This window comes from Leptosomus discolor, chromosome 3 (genome assembly GCF_034619465.1).
Source record: "Leptosomus discolor isolate bLepDis1 chromosome 3, bLepDis1.hap2, whole genome shotgun sequence".
NCBI lineage: Eukaryota > Metazoa > Chordata > Aves > Leptosomiformes > Leptosomidae > Leptosomus > Leptosomus discolor.
Window position 1 is genome coordinate 12,758,755 of NC_141393.1, and position 18,673 is coordinate 12,777,427.

General features: G+C 42.7%; 1 protein-coding gene across 6 annotated transcripts in view; it reads left to right on the top strand.

Annotated features, from left to right (window-relative positions):
- Positions 1-14,053, top strand: part of CDC42BPB (CDC42 binding protein kinase beta) — a 97,886-nt gene extending 83,833 nt beyond the window's left edge. For 3 of the 6 annotated variants that reach the window (XM_086462652.1, XM_086462651.1, XM_086462655.1), the window contains exons 29-39: positions 714-930; positions 1,306-1,368; positions 4,814-5,410; positions 8,086-8,183; positions 8,293-8,377; positions 8,535-8,655; positions 8,748-8,865; positions 9,794-9,832; positions 9,965-10,073; positions 10,169-10,239; positions 12,286-14,053. In XM_086462652.1, coding sequence (XP_086318778.1) covers positions 714-930; positions 1,306-1,368; positions 4,814-5,410; positions 8,086-8,183; positions 8,293-8,377; positions 8,535-8,655; positions 8,748-8,865; positions 9,794-9,832; positions 9,965-10,073; positions 10,169-10,239; positions 12,286-12,417 — 1,650 coding nt within the window. In that variant the 3' untranslated portion in view covers positions 12,418-14,053. The remainder of the gene's footprint in view (positions 1-713; positions 931-1,305; positions 1,369-4,813; positions 5,411-8,085; positions 8,184-8,292; positions 8,378-8,534; positions 8,656-8,747; positions 8,866-9,793; positions 9,833-9,964; positions 10,074-10,168; positions 10,240-12,285) is intronic. The other 3 variants (XM_086462650.1, XM_086462653.1, XM_086462654.1) reach the window with 2 other exon arrangements.
- Positions 14,054-18,673: the final 4,620 nt, after the last annotated feature.

The following is an 18,673-nucleotide window of genomic DNA, read 5'->3' on the forward strand; positions in this document are numbered from 1 at the left end:
TTTGCGCCTTTTGCTGCTTTTTATTTTTCTGTTTAACTGTTGTTATTCTGAAAGTATGTTGTGAGGGCTGATACTGGTTGATGACCTGTTTGTGACTGAAAAGATAGTTCCCTGATCTCACAAACCTCTCCATCTCTTCATACAGGACACAAAACTAAAAAGAATTAGTAAGTGCATACTTTGGGCAAGAGAAAGTTCCTAGATAGTTTTTTCTGTTCAGAATACATTCTGTTCTGAGATCTATAGGACAATTTACCTGAAAATTAAGTGAAGCTATAGTGATTTTCTTTTAAGGGGAAGCAGGAGAATGCAGTACTTCAGTCTCAAATGGTGGGGGGAGGGATCAGGACAAATTATGACATGCTACTGAAATTCCAGTTTGGAGCAGGAGGGAGCCTTTTACTGCCATGTATTTATTATTATAGGAAAGGAATGTTGCATTCCTTACCCATATTTTAGGATTCAGAATGATCAAACAAGACTGAATATTTTTAAACAAAATCACAGCACCTTGTGCAGTGGTTTGTTTTCTGGGTTTTTTTTTGTAGACCATGGCCATGTCAGCTGCATACTGCGTTGCATTCCCCTTGGGTACATCATCGCGTTGTTATGAAAAAGTGTATTTTACTTTCACCGTTCTGTGAAGTATGTAATACTGACATGAAAGGGCTTTTATTATTCTTATTAATTTCACTTTCTCTGTCTGTTAAAAGGTGACAGCTTCACTCTTAGGTTTGCCTTCAAAGTCTTGTTCTCTACTGATCCTGACGGAAAATGAGAATGAGAAGAGAAAGTGGGTTGGAATCCTAGAAGGGCTGCAGTCTATCCTGCACAAAAACAGACTGAAAAACCAGGTTGTGCATATTCCACAAGAAGCCTATGACAGTACACTGCCTCTTATTAAAGCAAGTTTAGCTGCTGCTATTGTAGGTAAGTTTGTTTTAACTTTTATAAGGGTCGTTGCAGCTTTTAGATGGGCTTCTGTAATGAGGGCACTGACACCTTTAAATAAATTCCTCAGCTGAATTCCTTCATAGGAATTTAATAAGCGGGGGGGAAATGCTAATCTTGCATTGATATTCAAATTTCTTCATCCAGTCAGAGTAAATAATACTGTTTAGTAGTTTTAGCAATAGGGTATATAGCAGGGTTTTGACAGACTGCGTGAACTTAAGCAAAATTGATTTACTGTTGAAAATCTGTTTGTCCAGAAATTTTCCAGGTGTTCAAAGCAAACAGTCTGTTTTAAAGATAAGATTAAGTGTAGCTGAATTAATAGCCTTTTTTTTTTCCTTCCTGGTTTAGATCGAGATAGAATAGCAATTGGTTCAGAAGAAGGACTGTATGTGATAGAGGTGACCCGTGACGGTAAGTTAGGCCATAATGCATGCAGTAATTACATACAGAATAATGAGCTCCATAACTTTTAGTGCTGTTATAATGTAGGTTACACAACAGCCCTCCATGTATAGTGAGTATTAAGCACTAGCACTCAGTTAATTGATGAGAAGGAAAAGTGAATGCAAGATGTAAGCACTAATTTGGTCATTATCATTACATTCAGTTGACTGACTGAAGTTAAAGGGATGAGGTACTGGGCATATTCTGACACACTTAACTCTGTTCCCACAGCAGGTAGCAAAATATTTCAGCACACAGAGCACGCACAGCAGCAGTTGATGCACGGTGAATTATCAGGCACTTACTAAATAGAAATTGAATTGAGTGAGAAAAACTTGACGTGGAAACAGACTTGTCCCAACGTGCACCATCAGAGGACTTAAACTGCCGTGGAGTAGAAGTTAGATGGCCAGTGCACGCAACACAAGAGTTTGTAGACTTTCTATTAAAGCCATCATGTGTCATTGTCTGTTTCTTCCAGAAATCTGAGAACCACTTACATCCTGTTTTAGGCTGATGATGGCCAAAGCAAATACCTTGCTTGCCCCTTTCCATTATCTCTTTATTTCCCTGACCCCATGCTTCCTTCTGAACCTGCTTTTTCCTTCCTGTTTTTAATGCAGTCCACCCTCTGCTTTGGGAAAAAGTGTGATCAGTTTAGCCTGTTCTTTCTGAAGACTTACCATGTCCATTCCAGAAATTCATACAGAGCGTGCTCCAGGTACCACAGCAAAATGTATGCTGCGTAGTCACTGGGCAGCACGGGCATATCCCTCTATCGTTGAATTATTAGGCATCACAGCTAGGGAGTCAAGGAAGCATTTTTCCCTTTAATCTGATATACTGAGCACAAATACAGATAACAGTGCCTTGGTATGCTGGGGACAGCACAGAGCCCAAAAGGATTACTAGCACATGAGCATGGGAATTGTTTGGGGTTGATCCATACAAAATGCAATTTTAAACATGGAAAAGCAAAGAGCAATTTTCGTTAATTTTGCAATCTGCTTCCAGAATAAGATATTCTTATTTTGAACAAATAAATGGACAAAAAAAAACTAGTTGAGTTAAACTGAATTTATAGAAATTAAGTCATATGTTTTGATGATCCTTATGGCTCCTTTCCAACTTGAAATATTTGATGATTTTTAAATGCAATAGTCTACTACTATTTAGACTTTTCCAAGTTACTATAGGAAATATTAATTATTTCTTTCTCTCTGACTTCAAAAGCACCAAACATACCTTATGAAACCCATGCTGTCTTATAACTCCTGAGGCACTCTGGGTTTAGAGTGTTGTCTAAATTTATACTACTTGTGGTACAAGAGCTAGCAGCCTTGGTTTTCTGATAGGATTGTTTCTAACAAAACACCTAATTCTTTCTTCATGTATATTGAGCTTAGGTCCTTCTGGTGTCTTTAACTATCTGGGAGTTGAGGATGTTGAGGTCAGTGATGCAGATTTGTAAAATTAAAAGGTGCCTTTTACAACTTCGGAAAAGTCGCTGAGACACTCCTGAAATAACCTCTTTGACTGTTTTCCAAATTTCAAAAAAGATATTTCTTTAAATTTGGTTTGATGGAGGAATTTAAATTTCCTTTTTCAGTGCAATTTAGCTTGTAGCTATTTGAAAGTTGGATTGCAGTCATGCTAAAACTTGCATTTCAATGTAAAATAAAGCAGTGAATACAGGTTTTTAAAGACTTACTTGACTTCAAAATCAAACGAAGCTAGGGATGTGGTTTTGGGGCAAAAAGCAAAATGTTATTGCTTCCTCTTGCTTAGAACAAGCCATTGCCCAGTTCCAGGAGAAACTGCTTTATACATGAAGACATCAGATATTTGAAATTCTTTTGACCAGTAATAAATGCCATTCCTTTGAGTAAACTTCCAGTGGTCCCCATTCTGTGAGTACTCAGATATAAACTAACATTAGATGCAAATAATTCCAGAGATTCCAGCACAGCTTCTTGCATCAAAGAGAATTGTACCTTTAATTTGAAAGGTCATTTCATAAAGGAATGATTATCTGCATCATCATGTCATATGTAAATGTGAAAATGAATTACCAGTTTTGGTTTTAAGTTAAAACGTATTTTGCAGGAGTTTTATGTGGCCAGTTCCTGTGTGTTAATAGCATTTTTATAAATTGTAATAACTGTTTCATTTCATGGCAATTATAGTTTTCAGTATTAATTAACTGCCAGCTGCTTATATGAAAGGTCTTTGGTCAGAATATCACTTAGTTCTTAAACTAAACTGTAAGCTGGAGGTGGAGCTAGGGAAAGAAAATCTTTTCTCTGTGGCAAAGTTCCAACAGCTGGTTATTTCACAGAACATTTCTTCAGACAGATCATCTTTTTGTGCAAGTCGGGGGACACCACAAAAGCACTTGGCTTTGTGATCTAAACAGCTAAAGTCTTGTTACAAAGTTTACAGGATTTGATAACTTGTCTAGGTTACTCAACTATTACTGAAAAAATACATATAATTTCCAGGATTTTTTTTTAATTTATCATTCACAAATATTTTCAATGCATTCAACTAACAGAAAAATGGAAGTGATAGTTTAATATAATTGGCTTATGTGTATTATGTTTCCTAGTTTGCAATTGCGTAGTATCTTCTGCTTGTACCCCATGAAATACTCACTACTTTCTTGAAAGAGCCTGTATACCCATGATCCCAAAAGCAGAGCACATCATACCTTAGCTGCCTCTAACCCAGTTTTAAAAAACCTTACAAGCAGTGAAAATCCCCAGCTTCCATGGGCAGCCTAACTAGTCCTTACTGTGAGAAGGCTTTTCCTGGTGTCTGTCCTATACCTCCCTTCCTACAGCTTAAGCCCATTCCTTCTCACCCTTTCCCCATCACACACAGCATTTTTTGCCTTTCCATGCAGGTGTTTAACACGCGCTTACTGTACTGCTTTGGTATTTGGCAGAGACATTTGCCAACAGTACAGCATTTTGTATCCTCAGTTACCAGCATTAAATACTTTATATTTCTTTGTGTTCTGCTAATTTGGTCTTCCTCCATAAGTTGCTGAAGATGCTGATATTTTCCTGAAGGTGAGACCCATTTCAGGAGATACAGCATCTTGCAGTGTGTAGATAGTACAGACGTTATTCTATAAAAAAAATTCTCCATTTATCCCAGACTTAAGCAGCTTTTTCCTGCAAAGTGTTGCTGAGAGTTTGTATCAATAAAGAGGGTTACAGGAATGCTTTGTTTCATTGTTTGTTCTGAGAATTAGTAATGGAGTGTCAAAGGTGTAATAAGTGCTTTTTCTTATCTGGTATGTGTCTGTGTTTAGATTCGCTGTCAGACATCAGTATGTAACGCTGCAATGTTTCCAGGCCTGGTGGTTTTCTTGTTTAACTTACAGCAGCTGCTCTTCCCTTTGCAGTGATAGTCCGAGCTGCTGACTGCAAGAAGGTGTACCAGATAGAGCTTGCTCCCAAAGAGAAAATTATCATCCTCATCTGTGGTCGGAACCATCACGTTCACCTTTACACTTGGGCCTCTCTGGACGGGACGGAAGGAAACTTTGACATTAAGCTTGCGGAAACTAAAGGCTGCCAATTGATTACAACTGGAACACTAAAGAAGAGTTCTTCAACTTACTTGTTTGTGGCTGTCAAACGACAGGTTTTTTGCTATGAAATTCACAGAACTAAACCTTTCCACAAAAAATTCAATGAAATTCAGGCTCCAGGAACTGTACAGTGGATGACAGTGTTCAAGGACAAGCTCTGTGTTGGCTACCAGTCTGGGTTCTCTCTGTTGACCATCCAGGGAGATGGACAATCTATAAACCTGGTAAATCCTAATGACCCCTCGCTTATCTTCCTCTCACAGCAGTCTTTTGATGCCCTTTGTGCTGTGGAGCTCAGTAATGAGGAATACCTGCTTTGCTTCAGCCATATGGGAGTGTACGTCGATTCGCAAGGTCGAAGGTCACGCATGCAGGAACTAATGTGGCCTGCAACTCCTGTTGCCTGTAGTATGTATATGTTTTTATGTTGCCATATCCCTGTTGCTGCTTTACTTGTCTAAAAATAATCAGCATTGTATTCTATTTTGCTTCAGTTTGTCTTTCAATATCTACAGTTTAAGTTTTGATGAGTTAACAGGATTCATAGTTCTTCCTGATGGTAGTTTTGGACTTTGCGATCCCGTGGGCTGAGATCCTGGATGCTGCAAGTAAAGAAGCTCTGTCTTGTTACAGAACACAGAAGAACAAACAATGGAATCGCAGAATCACAAAATGTTAGGGATTGGAAAATAACTTTTGCAGAGAGTAGTCCTGGACACAGGACAGTGCAAGACTACCGGTCTGTGAAATTCTGTAAAGATTTTTGCTCCCCTAGAAAGTGTAAATGTCTAGTTGTCTGTAGGATGTCTTCTGTGTCCTGTACTCAAAGTACAATAGAAAGTTGAAGAAGAAATGTAACTGTGACTCTAAAGGTTCATAAAGATAACAAACCAAGAGGTAAAAACATTGCTTTTGGCAGAACTGGTAACAATTTTTCTCCTTTTGGCTTTATTTTTAGGGGGGAAAGTTCCAAAAATAACATAGGCAGGTGGAGGGTAATTTTTCAACTACTCAGCTCATTTCAGGAGCACTGGTTTATCAGCTAGTTAGGCTAGAAGCACATACACAGCATTTTTCAGTATTCGGTAGTCAAAGGCAGTTCATGATAAAACTGGGATTTCTATGTGGAGCTCAAATAGCAATTGAAATGTTTTGAATGATTGAAGGCAAGAAATAGCTTTTTGTTTAAATAGTACAGCGAGCAGTTAGGTGCATGTTGGTTTGATCAGGCCCTAATAGCAGTTTGTTTAATCTTAATTGTCTTCAGCTGAAATTGTTTGCTTGCTTTACTCTGACCTAGTTCTGTACAGAAGTCTGAAGCAAAGGCCCAGGAAACAATGTAGTTGCAAATTTACTTTAAAATGCCATTAGCCAAAGCTAATGTTTCCTTTTCCTTTATCAGCTTTACAGTTTTTTGCATTTCAGCAAACTAGACTTGCTAGTTAATGGTTTTGTCTGTTATTATAAGAAGCTGTTCTTGCTGTAAACTGTTTTATAGCATTCTTGTATGTGCAGTCCTGAGTGGTGTTGGCCTAGGGCTTCTTTTGTAGAAAGAGCAACTCTTCCCACTGCCAGAGGAAACTGGATTACTTCCGTTTTCATTAGCCTTGTCCTCCCTCCTCAGTTCTGATGTCTGTCACTAGTGACGGTGGCATTTTTCAACTCTCCCATCAGGAGATCATCAAAGTGGAAATGGTTCTCCCCCTGTTGCAGTTGCTGCTGTGGTAAAGGACCATGTTGTAGAGAGGTTTCAGGATATGACGGAGAACTTGTCTTTAGGGCATTCAGTCCCCTCATGCCAGGAGAGGCTGAGGTCTGCGCTAACGCAGCCAGCTCTCCCGTCGCGGGTGGCCTGTCTAGGCTGCAGTTAAACCAGCTTAATGCGCTGGTTCTGTGCGGAGGCAGTGCAGGCGTCGTGGGCCTGCTTAGCTTGAGAGTGGGGCAGTGCAGAGACCTGGAGCCTGCAGGTCTCGAAGCTGTAGCGTGGGCAAGCCCAGTGCGGACGCTGACTTGTCCCTCTGGGAGCCAGTTGAGATCTGATCAAGCTCATCAGCTCTGACTGGTTAGTGCTGGCCTCGGCTACAAGCTGTTTCTGTCTGGTGCTCAGTGGTCTCCTTGATTTGGACATCCAAGCCAACCGTGACCCCATATAATAAATACTTGAACATTAGTCACATCTGGGATACATATTTATGATAGCTGTCCAAGGCTTTCTGTGAATGAATTTAAAAAATAGCACCACAACCTGCCTTCAGTTCTTCTAAGAAGATTCTGTGATGTGTTTAGTGTCCTACTGGGTTATTTTCCTTTTGTTTATCGAAGCAGCACTTTTCTCTATTAAATCCCTTAAATTTCTGGTAACTGCTCTTTACATCAGGGCACGGTCTTTATGTGAGCAGAAGCGTGTTGATATGAAGCTCTAGGGATCTCTGCTTTTCGTTTGACCTAAGATAAACTTGTTTGCTGATGCCTTTTATGCTTTTTAAAAAAAAAAAAGAAAAAAAAGAGTTGAAAAGAGAAAATAGGTTGTGGGCTTTAAGCATTGTGACATTTTTCTATTAACCTGATGAGAGCAACCCATACATGAATATCTAAAGCTAGATAATTGTTAGTAAAAGAGGAAGGAAATTGAGAACAGATCTGCATCATGACTTCATGACCCACCTCACAGATGGTGGCCCTCTCTTTTCCCCTGCACACAGCAGATGTATAGTTATTTTGCTGCTTCCGAAATGAAGTAATCTGCATCTGTAGAAGAGCTAGCTGCTCAGTTCCTACCAAGCAGCAAATTTGTATGCATCTGAAAACTTCAGATGCCATTTTGCAATTTCATGAAATCATAATTCCAAGTTTAAAAATACTGAAAGGGGAAAATTGAAATCTTTCCGTGATGCTGGCAGTTGTCATTTACCAGATCTGTCATCACAAAAATACCTATTTGAAAGTGGGGCTGGGAAAAAGTGGTTTAAAACATATCTTGCACGTAGTGGAAAGTTTGTAGCTCTTGAAATTTGCTCAAATATGAGTCAGTTCTGGACTGCTGAAACAACATTAGGGTCTTCTGTTTGTTTTATTGTATGCAGGCTGCAATTCTTCGTACGTAACTGTGTATAGCGAGTATGGTGTTGATGTATTTGATGTTAACACTATGGAATGGGTCCAGACTATTGGCCTGCGAAGGGTAAGTAATTTTCTTGCAATATAGAACTTAATGGGGTTAATTCCAAATGAGATGTTTCTTCACAGTGTATGCTAGCTTGTGTTAATTCTTTGCCTCCTCCTCAAAACAGATCAGACCGTTAAACATGGATGGCACACTGAATCTCCTTAACTGCGAGCCACCAAGACTAATATATTTCAAGAACAGGTTTGCAGGTGAGTATTGAATAGGGGGGAGAAACGGGAAAAATGATACAAAGCCAACTGGGTAATTTTAAGCAATGAGATGAAACTTGCATGAGATGGCACTTGTATTGGATGCTTCTGGGTCAACATGTACCTATGTATGTGAAATTGCATTGTGATATTACAGCAGGAGCTGCCCTCAGTGTACCAGAAACATCTGACAATAGCAAGAAGCAAATGCTTCGAACTAGGAGCAAAAGAAGATTTGTATTTAAGGTTCCTGAGGAAGAGCGAATACAACAAAGGCGGTAAGAATTGAATTGTGGTGTGTAACTTCATGTACATGATGACATGCAGAGACTGGGGATGCTAATAGAAAAAAATCACTCTGTTCTTCCAGGGAAATGCTTAGAGACCCTGAGCTAAGGTCAAAGATGATTTCTAACCCAACGAATTTCAACCACGTGGCTCATATGGGACCAGGAGATGGAATGCAGGTTCTCATGGACCTCCCACTGGTAAAACACATTTAAAAGGGAGGGAGATATATGTGTGTTTGTTCTTCCTCAGAAAAACTGTGAAGATGAACCATATGTGTTCAAGTATTATCTCTGTACCAAATTCTTCTTTTAATCATTTTGAGAAAGGTGAACCTTCCTGATGTGCAATGCTTCTAAATCCTGTGCAAGGAAATACTGTTAGCTGCTTTGTGAATGAGACACTGAAAGAAATAGATATCACTGCCAGGAGCTTGTTAGTAGTTTTGTTAATAATCAGTCTCTCCTCCTTCCTTTTTCTTGTTTGTCTTCTTAAAATAACAGAATGAATTTCCTTCCCCCTCATCCTCTCGGCATTCTGCTCTGATATCACCTCCAACAGGCTCTGAGCGCGTCTAGCATGAGCCCTGTCTCTGCTGAAATCTTTCTCCAGAGTGACCATTCGTCACTGCAAGGCTCCCCTCTGCTTTCTTCCTCTTCCTGTCCCTCCTCTGCTTCCCTAGCAAGGGTAGGAGTAGCTGCAAACGGTTAGGAACGGGAATGGTGTGCTTGTGGCACTTTGCCAATTCTAGAGCAAAAACAAGGGAGGGAAAAAAACTGAGTGCTGTGGAGGCAACTAAAATGCATGCAAGTTGCTGTGCTTTGTAGCATTATTTTTATTTTGCATTTAACAAATACGGCATTGTGTGAGCTACTTTAGCGTTAAATCCACGAGAGGAAGGCGCGAAGGTACGGTTTTGTGTCCGTACCCTCCATTCTATAGCTATTAGTCAGACTTTCTCTTGTCCTTCTTGGCTAGCCCGGATAAGGGTAATGCCTTTGTCCTTTCAGCAGGAGGAGGAAGGAAAGCAGAGCTGTTGGTACAGTCCCTGCCCCTTCATAGAGGGTTTGCTGGCTGACAGGTTCCAGTGGCTGCTGTGGGGCTTAGTTCTTTCTCTGTCTTTCTCAGGGTTTGTGTCTGTTACTGAAAATATGTGGATGTGGTCAAGTAAGTTCAGAGTTTTTCTACCAACACTGGGTTGTAAATAGCTTCAAAAGCACAGTAAAGTTTTCATGAGTAACAACTGCTAGTTGGATAGCTTTTGTTGCTGACTAACAAGGTGTTTCATTTCAACTGTAGAGTGTCCTGCCTGCTGCACAGGATGAGAAACCATGTCCGTCTACAGCTAACCTCTCACGGCAGCAGCAGCAGCAGAGAAACAAAACCTATATTTCATGGCCCTCGTCAAGTAAGGCTGGAAGCAAGCTTGTCAGTTCTGAGCTGTAATTTGTGGCTTCAACAAGAGAAGCCGTAAACGTGCCTTTTTTCCTCCTTTCTCTACAGGTGGCAGTGACGTGGGAGGAGCCATGCCTTCCCGAAGTATGTCTGACCCTGACCAGGAGTTTGACAAAGAGGTAAAGTAGCTTTTATTAAATGGAGACTGACGATATCCTGTTGCCGTAGACTGTTTTCTTTTTCCAATAAATCAAATTTCTGAGGAAATACTTCATAAAGACCATGTTCTTTATGGAGATGTTTTCCTTCCACAAAGCTTTTCTCCAGTCTGTAATACATGATTGCACAAAAGCAAAGCTGTGAAAAGATCTTATGGTGATATTTCAAGAAGTATATTATGTCTTGGATTAAGCTTTGTAGACAAGCGAAATTTGACTAATTGATGAAATGTCCTCAAAGCTCCTAAAAATGTTCTCTGGGTTATTAGCATAGAACAGGAAAGTAATATGACTAGTTAAGTAATTTTGTGTGCTGTCTTTAGGAAAGGGTTTTTTTGTCATGTAACTTCAGAAGGAGTCGTGTTTTAAAATATGTAAAACTGCTTTTAGCAAGAGTAAAACAGTACCAGTAGTCACCAAACTGAAAATGTCCTGGCTGTCCAAAACTGGTGTCCCTGAGTCGAAGGAGAGAAGATGTGTGATTTTTGTTTCCTTGATTTATCGTGCGTGTAGCTTCTTCCAAGGTTTGCTCAAGCACTGCCTGTGCAAGGAGGGTGTTAGGAATTATTCCAGGAGGCAAACTCCTAGATCAAGATCTTTGCATCCTTTTAGCGCTTTTTGGTACCCAACTACAGACCCGTGTAATGTTCTGAATTTTGAAGGGTGTTTTCCTGAAGCCAAACCTTTGCAGGATGCCTTAGTACCCCCCAAGTCAAAATGTTTATCCAGAGTGCTGAACACAGCCATGCTCTGCCTTCCTTTGTACCTTGAGTAAGGCATTAAAAGCATGTGAAAACAGGGATCTGTAAACACAGGTATTTTTGAAACTGTCTCGATTTTCACAGGTGCTGATGATGGACTGTGTTGGTTGACTTTGTTATTCTGCAGCATCCCTCCCAAATTCCATCACGTTCCATGCTGTAATGATAGTTGCCATTTGTAGCCACAAGTAGTGGTGGATTCTAAGGTTTTTACAACATTTTCAGTAGATCTTACAATTTCTTATGACTTTGTAAATTTTTTTAAAAATAGTAGTTTTAAACTTGAAAAAGGAGGCTCTAATAACACCTTTTGGCTTTATAGTGTATTTCCCGTGGCTTTTGGCTTTGTCGTGGCATGAACTGGATCACGTTAGGATAATCCTGTTACAGATGATCATCTGATTGTTTGAGCCATGCAAAACCTTGTGAAGAGCCTTCTTGAAGGCTGTTACCTTTCAATCTGTTTGCCAAATATGCATTCCCTTCCTTGAAAATAACTTGCTGCGATGGCACCAGTTTTTCCTGTGCAGTATTTCATTAGCTGTGAATGGGTGCAGTGCTCAGAGTTATAACTCAGCAAAATAGTGGGAAACATGCCAGCCATCCTGTTGCAATGAGACCAGTCTGTGAAAGCAAATGTCCAACAACCAGTCTAACACTGGGGAAGTAACTGTGGATAGACTGTCTTTATTAGATATTGACGTAGGGCGTCCCCTAGTTAAGTATATTCTCTTTACAGATCTCTACCCTGATACTTGGCAGTCTTGTCAGGCGCTTCACGTGCTTGTTGCTGTTCTGTAAACAGTTCATACGCCTGTTTCCTTCCTTCTCACCAAACTGGAGATGATTTGATCATAATTGTTTACATGTTTATATGGGCAGATAAAGCTACTCCTGGGCTATAAAAATGGCATAAAAAACGTGGGCTGGTAGATCCAGAACAACAGTGGGCAGGTAGAGGCGTTCCATCGGGAAAGCCTTGCAATGGCTAAAGGAGAGGAGCCTGAGAGGTGGCAATTTCCATGTATTTGCCATAATTCCTGTTACATCAGGAGGTCACCTTCAGGACTGGCCTATTGACAATAATGGAAGTATTTGCATAAATATTTAGCTGGGAAATGAGTCTAACACACTGCTTCGTAGGTGTTGCTTACCCTAATTTTAGAGTGCCTTTGAAAGCTTTTGAGTGTAAAGAGTTGATTTTAAGTCAGCATATTTTTTTTTTTTTTACGTTTCTCGTTAACAGCCTGATTCAGACTCCACCAAACACTCTACTCCATCCAACAGCTCAAACCCAAGTGGTCCCCCAAGTCCCAACTCTCCGCATAGGAATCAGCTTACACTAGATGGACTGGACCAGTCAACCTGTGACGCATAACACTACCGCTCTCACCGTTCTGGCTTCGATCTTCCGTGACTCTGTGGAGTATTCAAGAGCAGGGCAAAGCTGTCTCAGATGCTAGTGCCAAGACTGACACTGAATCTCTAGTGTTGTACAAGAATAATTATATATCCAGATTGTAGATACAAGCTATTGAAATGAAGAAAATTCTTTACTAAATAGCGATTGAGCTTTTTATGCAGAATTGTTCACTGCTCAGTTACGGTTGATTCCTTTCTGCACAGCTGTGACACAGTTTTATTGCATAGGAGCATTTAAGGCCACCAGTAAATAGTCTTATTCTTATGCTGAAAAAGAAATAGAGAGAGATACTGATAATGTTGCTACAATATCAGGAATATTATTTTTCTATAGAATGATGTAATGTCTCATTAGCAGGAAATCCTTTTAGACACAATTTGGACCTCTAAATAGGAAATGTGAGCAAGTCTAGTTACATCCTCAGATGAATACACTTTTCCCTTTTTCCCATAACTGTTTGTTTCCTAAATCTTAAGGAGAATGCTAGGAAGATGTAGGTTGTTTTCCAACATCAATAGAATCACCAGGAAGTCAAGTAAAAGTTGGTTATAGTTTTGTGGCCTTTTAATTCATTTAGCCATTACAAACACAGTTGCATAACTGTCTTTCTATCTTTCTACCAACTTTTTAGTCTTGTACATAGGACTACTGCCAGTTATCTCTTACCCATACCCTGCTTTTTTAGTCCTCATCAATCAGTCATTAGTCAGGGCTTTTAAAATACTGGTAATTACTGCTGTGAAAAAAATTTTACTCCTAGTTCCTGTCTATCTCCTTCTGAGAAGTTGTTTCTCCTGGATTTTTTGGTGTAAGGACACACTACATTGTTTAGCTAGCAAGCCTTCTCATGGACACATTGCCCTCGAAGTCTGCTTGATCTAAGGGACTATATCGCACTAAACCATCAGTCTGTTTTATATTGGTTACCAAAGTGGAACGTGAAGGATGTGTAACTGGGGGTGCTGCTTTTCTCATTAATTGTATCCTCACCTGCATGAAGACCCCATGATTATTAATCAAGTATTGATCATGTAGAAAAATGCACAACACACTCCTGTATATTTTGCTATGGCCCACGTGCAGTGGTGGTGTTCTGCGTGTATATTTAATCTCATGCTTCCATGTATTATACATTTAGTAATCAAAGATTTGTGACCATGTTTCATTAAAAGCTTGTAATTAATTCAGTGGCTGGCATATCCAGTTTGTCATTGTCACACTAGTGTGCCTTCTGTGCCAATTTTATGACAGTTGGATGTCACTTATTTAAAACTTGGTTTAAATGGGCTAATGATATACCAATGGCTAATGTTCTTTTCTGAAACACTGTATAGGACGTGCACTTATCTTTAGTTTAAACTGAGTGTTCTAGTCAACATTTAATCCTGTTACGTTAAGTGTTCGACAGTACTTGCTATTTTTCTCAGATCCTTGATAAAGGGGCTCAGTTAGAGCTGGACACTACTGCTTTGGGGGTTTTCTGGTTTTTACTTTTTTAAATGTAAGTCTAAGTCTTTGTAATTATTGAATTGTGAGAACATTTTTGAACAATTTACCTGTCAATAAAGCAGAAGAGGGAGGTTTTAAAGTTCATAGTCGTCTGTCTTGACATGTGAAAACAGTCTACTGCTGACACTTGCTTTAGTTTCATGGTAAATTCACTTTGTTCACATGGACATTTTACATAAAGTGAAAGATGCTTTGAAGCTCCGTATCGGAATGCCACAAGAAAGGTGTGTGTTTCTGCACGTAAATGCATGTTCAGGAGCAATGGAAGTCCTTTTGGTGGAATACAGTGTTGAAATTTTGTGCCCTCAGTTTGTGTTAAGAGTTGTCGTTTCACGGAGTCATTGGCCCTATTAATTAATTTGTAAATTATTTATATGACTCTGTCCTTGTGGCCGAAGCATCGTAAGGAGGCTGCAGGATCTGTGCAGGCATCTTATATCTGATAAAGCAATAAAGGCTTTTGTCAACTTGTCAAAGTAGTAGTCCCAAAAAGCACTTAGGAACAGTTCAAGGATTGTGTGAATGGTGCAGCTCCTAATATAGGTTGTTCTTTTCCTAAAGCTCCCCTCATGCTGCAGTGTTTGAGTACCTCAGAGCTCGCTGAAGCTAGAACAGAGCCAACATCTTCTCTAGCGTGTCCTGGGTGAGCATCCCTTATTCCTTGTGGGGTGCCCAAGTGCTCCTGGATTACTTCTCACTTTGTCTTGCCCACCTTTCTCCAGGTTATCGTAATGGGCAAGGCCTAGGTGGATGGTTTTCTAACTTTCTCCTGTTCCTTGCTTGGCCAAACCTGCCTGGGCCAGGCCAGCAGGCTGGGGCGGGTTGGCTGGGGAAAGTGCCCCCGCGCTCCGCCCTGGGGATGGGGGTGATAGCTGATGGGAGGTTTGAGGGCTGTGTGCCGGAAGCCTTCTCAAGTATTTCATGCTAATCAGCCTTTGACTTTTAAAAAACATTTCTACTGCTCTTGAGCTGATTTTTCTCTGCACAGTGAGGACTTCGGATGACAACAAAGTCTTTAATTATGGGGGTATTAAATCATAGCACTCAGCAGTGCCAGGGCTTGGTTATAATTTAAGCAGGAGAACGTTTCTAGAAAAATAAATTAATTGCTCAGTATGAATACATTATTCTTTTCCTTTTTTTTTTTTTTTTCCTTCCCTCCACTCAAGTCTGGCCAAGTAGAATTCCTCCCCATGTCCTCCACCACAGCCCTTTGCAAATCTTCTGTTCCCTTAAGGCTTCAGATTCTGGTTACCTAAAGAGTCCTCCTAAGCCTGCGAGAACTTTCAGAAATGCAGAAATTCAAGACTTGATGTGAAATGTTCTGCTAGCAGTCCGCTTTCTTCTCCCTGGAGGCTGCCAGTCTAGTAGCACAGGTGAGGAAGAGATTTATGTGAGGAACAAGGATAATTTGGTCTCTGCCCATTCCATTTTCACAGAGGCATTCCGTTAGGTCCCGAAGCTGGGGTGTACCACTCACCATCACATGGTCACTTCTAGAACAGTTCTTCCCCGCAGAAGGCTGTGTATTTTGGGATACATCCTGGTGTCACTTGCTACCCAAGAATTAAACTCATCTGCCAACACTTCTGTCTACAGCACAGAGGTGCCCGGAACAAACAGCTTCCTAAATGGGTGCGATCTGCTGTGTGTAATGTGTGAACGCTCACCTCATGTTTGCGGGTAAGTGCTTAACACAAGTAATTCACGGGGAAGGGACTGCAGCATGGAAATGCTGAAGGTCCAGGCACCCTCGTTGTTCTGCACAACGCCAGACGAGGCATCCCTGGGAGAAAGCAGATGCATAGGAATATTAAGAGCTGCCACTGGTAGACCAAAGCACTGAGAGGCAGGGGAGCATTTGAGGGAAGAGATGACTGTGGGAACTGAACTGCACCTTTAGGTGCAATTAAGCAAAGTACCAAAGGCAGGTGTCATACCATGACCAGAAACCTAGTCATGCCGCTGAGTTTAGCCTATTTTAAAAGGAAAATGAACAAGAGAGATGCTGTTCTTGCATACGGGGTTACTGGAGCATCTCATGTTCCACTTTGCACTCTGCCTGCTCTGTGTGAAGCAGCTCCAGCAGGCAGAAGTGTGGAGGGCATACCAAAAAGTAGTGTTCATCTCCCCAGCCCTCGACTTCCATTGCGGTGGGAGCAGGTCTGAGCCGCCTTCTGCTGTCTGCTTGCACCCCTGGAAATGCGGCTCTTGGTCTGCCCTCACATCCCTCCTCAGCAGCCTTGGACTCCTCGCAGCTCATAGGGCGAAAGCCACCCTCACCCAGCACAGAGCAGCCCCTTTCCTGTGAGTTGAGAGCTGCTGCCCCATGGCCTGGGCTCACTGCAGGGCAGTGTGGGGTCGGACGGCTCTCGTTCGTGGGGAGGGGTACCATGGTCATGGGTGCCACATCAGGGAGGCGGGAGGAAAGGCACAGTGCTTGGAAACAGACAGCACAAGCTCGGTGCTCCCTTGCAAAGCCCTCCTAAACGTGTTTCTGGGGACAGTGGGTGGTGACGAGACTGGACATCAGATGCATGCCTGTTGTGGGATGCCAGGGAAAGCCAAACGTTGGCAGAGCATGTCCCAGTTGCGAATGATGCTCGGACCAGCATTGCTGGCAGGGTTAGCTGAGGACAGGAGCAGAAGACAGCAGGACGTGCTCAGCAAGTGAGAGCTGCAATGCTGTGCTCCAGCCAGAGGAGGAACATGAACCCAGGAATCAGCCGGTTCGCCATCCTTGCAGCAAATATTTTCCATGCTCCCCAATAAGCTGCAGCACTTTTTTGTCACCTGACTACGCAGGTCTATGCAGCTTTATTGGTTGTTTTCTGCTAGATAAAACCCTCAGATTTTTTTGCAGCATCGCCTGCTTTCCAGTTTCTTACACACTCCCTGCTCTGCTGTTCAGTGAGGAAGAGCAGCGTGGAGCCCTGCGTGCTGGTGGAGGAGATGCCCACAGCTCTGCTGCCACCCCGCAGCGCCTTGGCCAATTCCTGCACTCCAGTGGTGCCAGCCCCTGCCGAATCCCCTCCCTTCCACTGCTGCTACCTCCTGCTAATAAAAAGAAACTAAAAAAAAAAAAATGCATTGGGCCAAGTCTGTTTGTAGGCTCGGTGGTTGTTTGAGCACCGCTGTCTGCTGCACTGTCTGAATCCAGATTTGCACAACTTCTGTGAGCGGCTGTAACGCATGGAGGGAAGGCACAATGATACGTGTTGGTGTCCATTAATGGTGTGCAGGTTGCTTTTTCTTTTAAGACCCCGGGAAGCAATGACTCCTGAGATCTTGCCATTAACACTAATGCATTTTGCATTAGTCTATCACAGCGGGGGACCCTTGACTCTCAGGACCAAGAGCAAAACAAAGCCATCAGGTGCCCAGCCGTGCTGCGCACAGCTTTGGCGGCACAAAACACCCACCTAATGCACTGCTTACCAAAGATGTCTGCGAATTAAATTCCTTGTTTAGACAGGATCCCAGGAGGGACTCTTACGTACCAAAACCCTTTGCGTTACCCTGCCTGCACCACAGGCTGTCTGCGTGCGCCGGTGTGCAGGGCAGTGATCGTGGAGACAGCTGGCTTTCCAGCAGCTGTTGGCCCCCCGTATCGCGAATTGACTCTGGTGCTTCAGTTTTTTCTGCAGAGCTCTCCCCTCCCTCCGACGCATTCTGTACGAGTGAGCGAATGTGGCTCCTGAAGGAAAAGTACAGAATGTGCTCTGCTAGCGCTCTGACAAAAATTGATCTCTACTTTAATTAAAGCCTCTATTGTAAGTGACCTCGAGCTGCTAATGCATTTTAAAAAAGAAGCCTCACCAGCAGCAACTCCGTACACCCCAATATGGAGGGGTGACCGGGCGGTGAGCCGTTCTGCAGGTCCCTAGAGACTGTCCCACCACATGGGCACACGCCTGCCCATGGCTCATGCTGAAACCTCTGCATGCCCAGGTGGGATGCAGAGCTGACGTCCTCAGCTGCTCACAGGGGAAAGACACCATCCTGACACCATCTTGTGCAATGGTCCCCATTGCCAATGGGTTGGTTTTGCCTCCCCCAGCGTGTGGCCATGGGATGCTCCAGCCTCTCGCCTTCAGCACATGTCAGGGGGGAGGATGCAGCCCCGAGACCCCTCGGGATCCTGGAGTGAGGGACCCAAATATAGCACAGGGAGGGAAGGAATTCGCTCCAGGCCCAGCAGCATGGGTCTCCTTGGGCGACGGCCCTGAGACCTCTCCTTGTGCAGGGTGGTGGGCTGCCTGGTGCAACAGCCTCCAGCATGCAGCACTGCGTTGGCCTTGGCCGTGGGAAATAAATCATGTGTATATGTGTATTTAAAGGCTTGTAAGCTAGAGGAGCTCCAGGTCACTTGCAATGAACTGATTTGAAGGGAAAAAAGAGCACAAAAAGGCTCTCACAGGCAGCAAGTAAAACACCCGTACAGATACAAATGCCTCCCCCTCCGCAGCGAGACCCAGCCGTGGTGCGGGGCCGGTGGCTGCTGCGGTTGCTCTTGCAGGCACCATGGTAACATCGCGGCACCAGCGCCTCGCCAGCAAGCAACACACGGGCTGGCTGTGCTGCGCGGTGTCTGCACCGGGCCCCCCCAGCCACGGCGGGTTGGCCGGCCTCGTGAGGTCCAGAGAAGGGCTTGGGGTTGGGGGGCTGGGGGGTGAGGGTCTCCCTTGGGTTCGTGTCATGG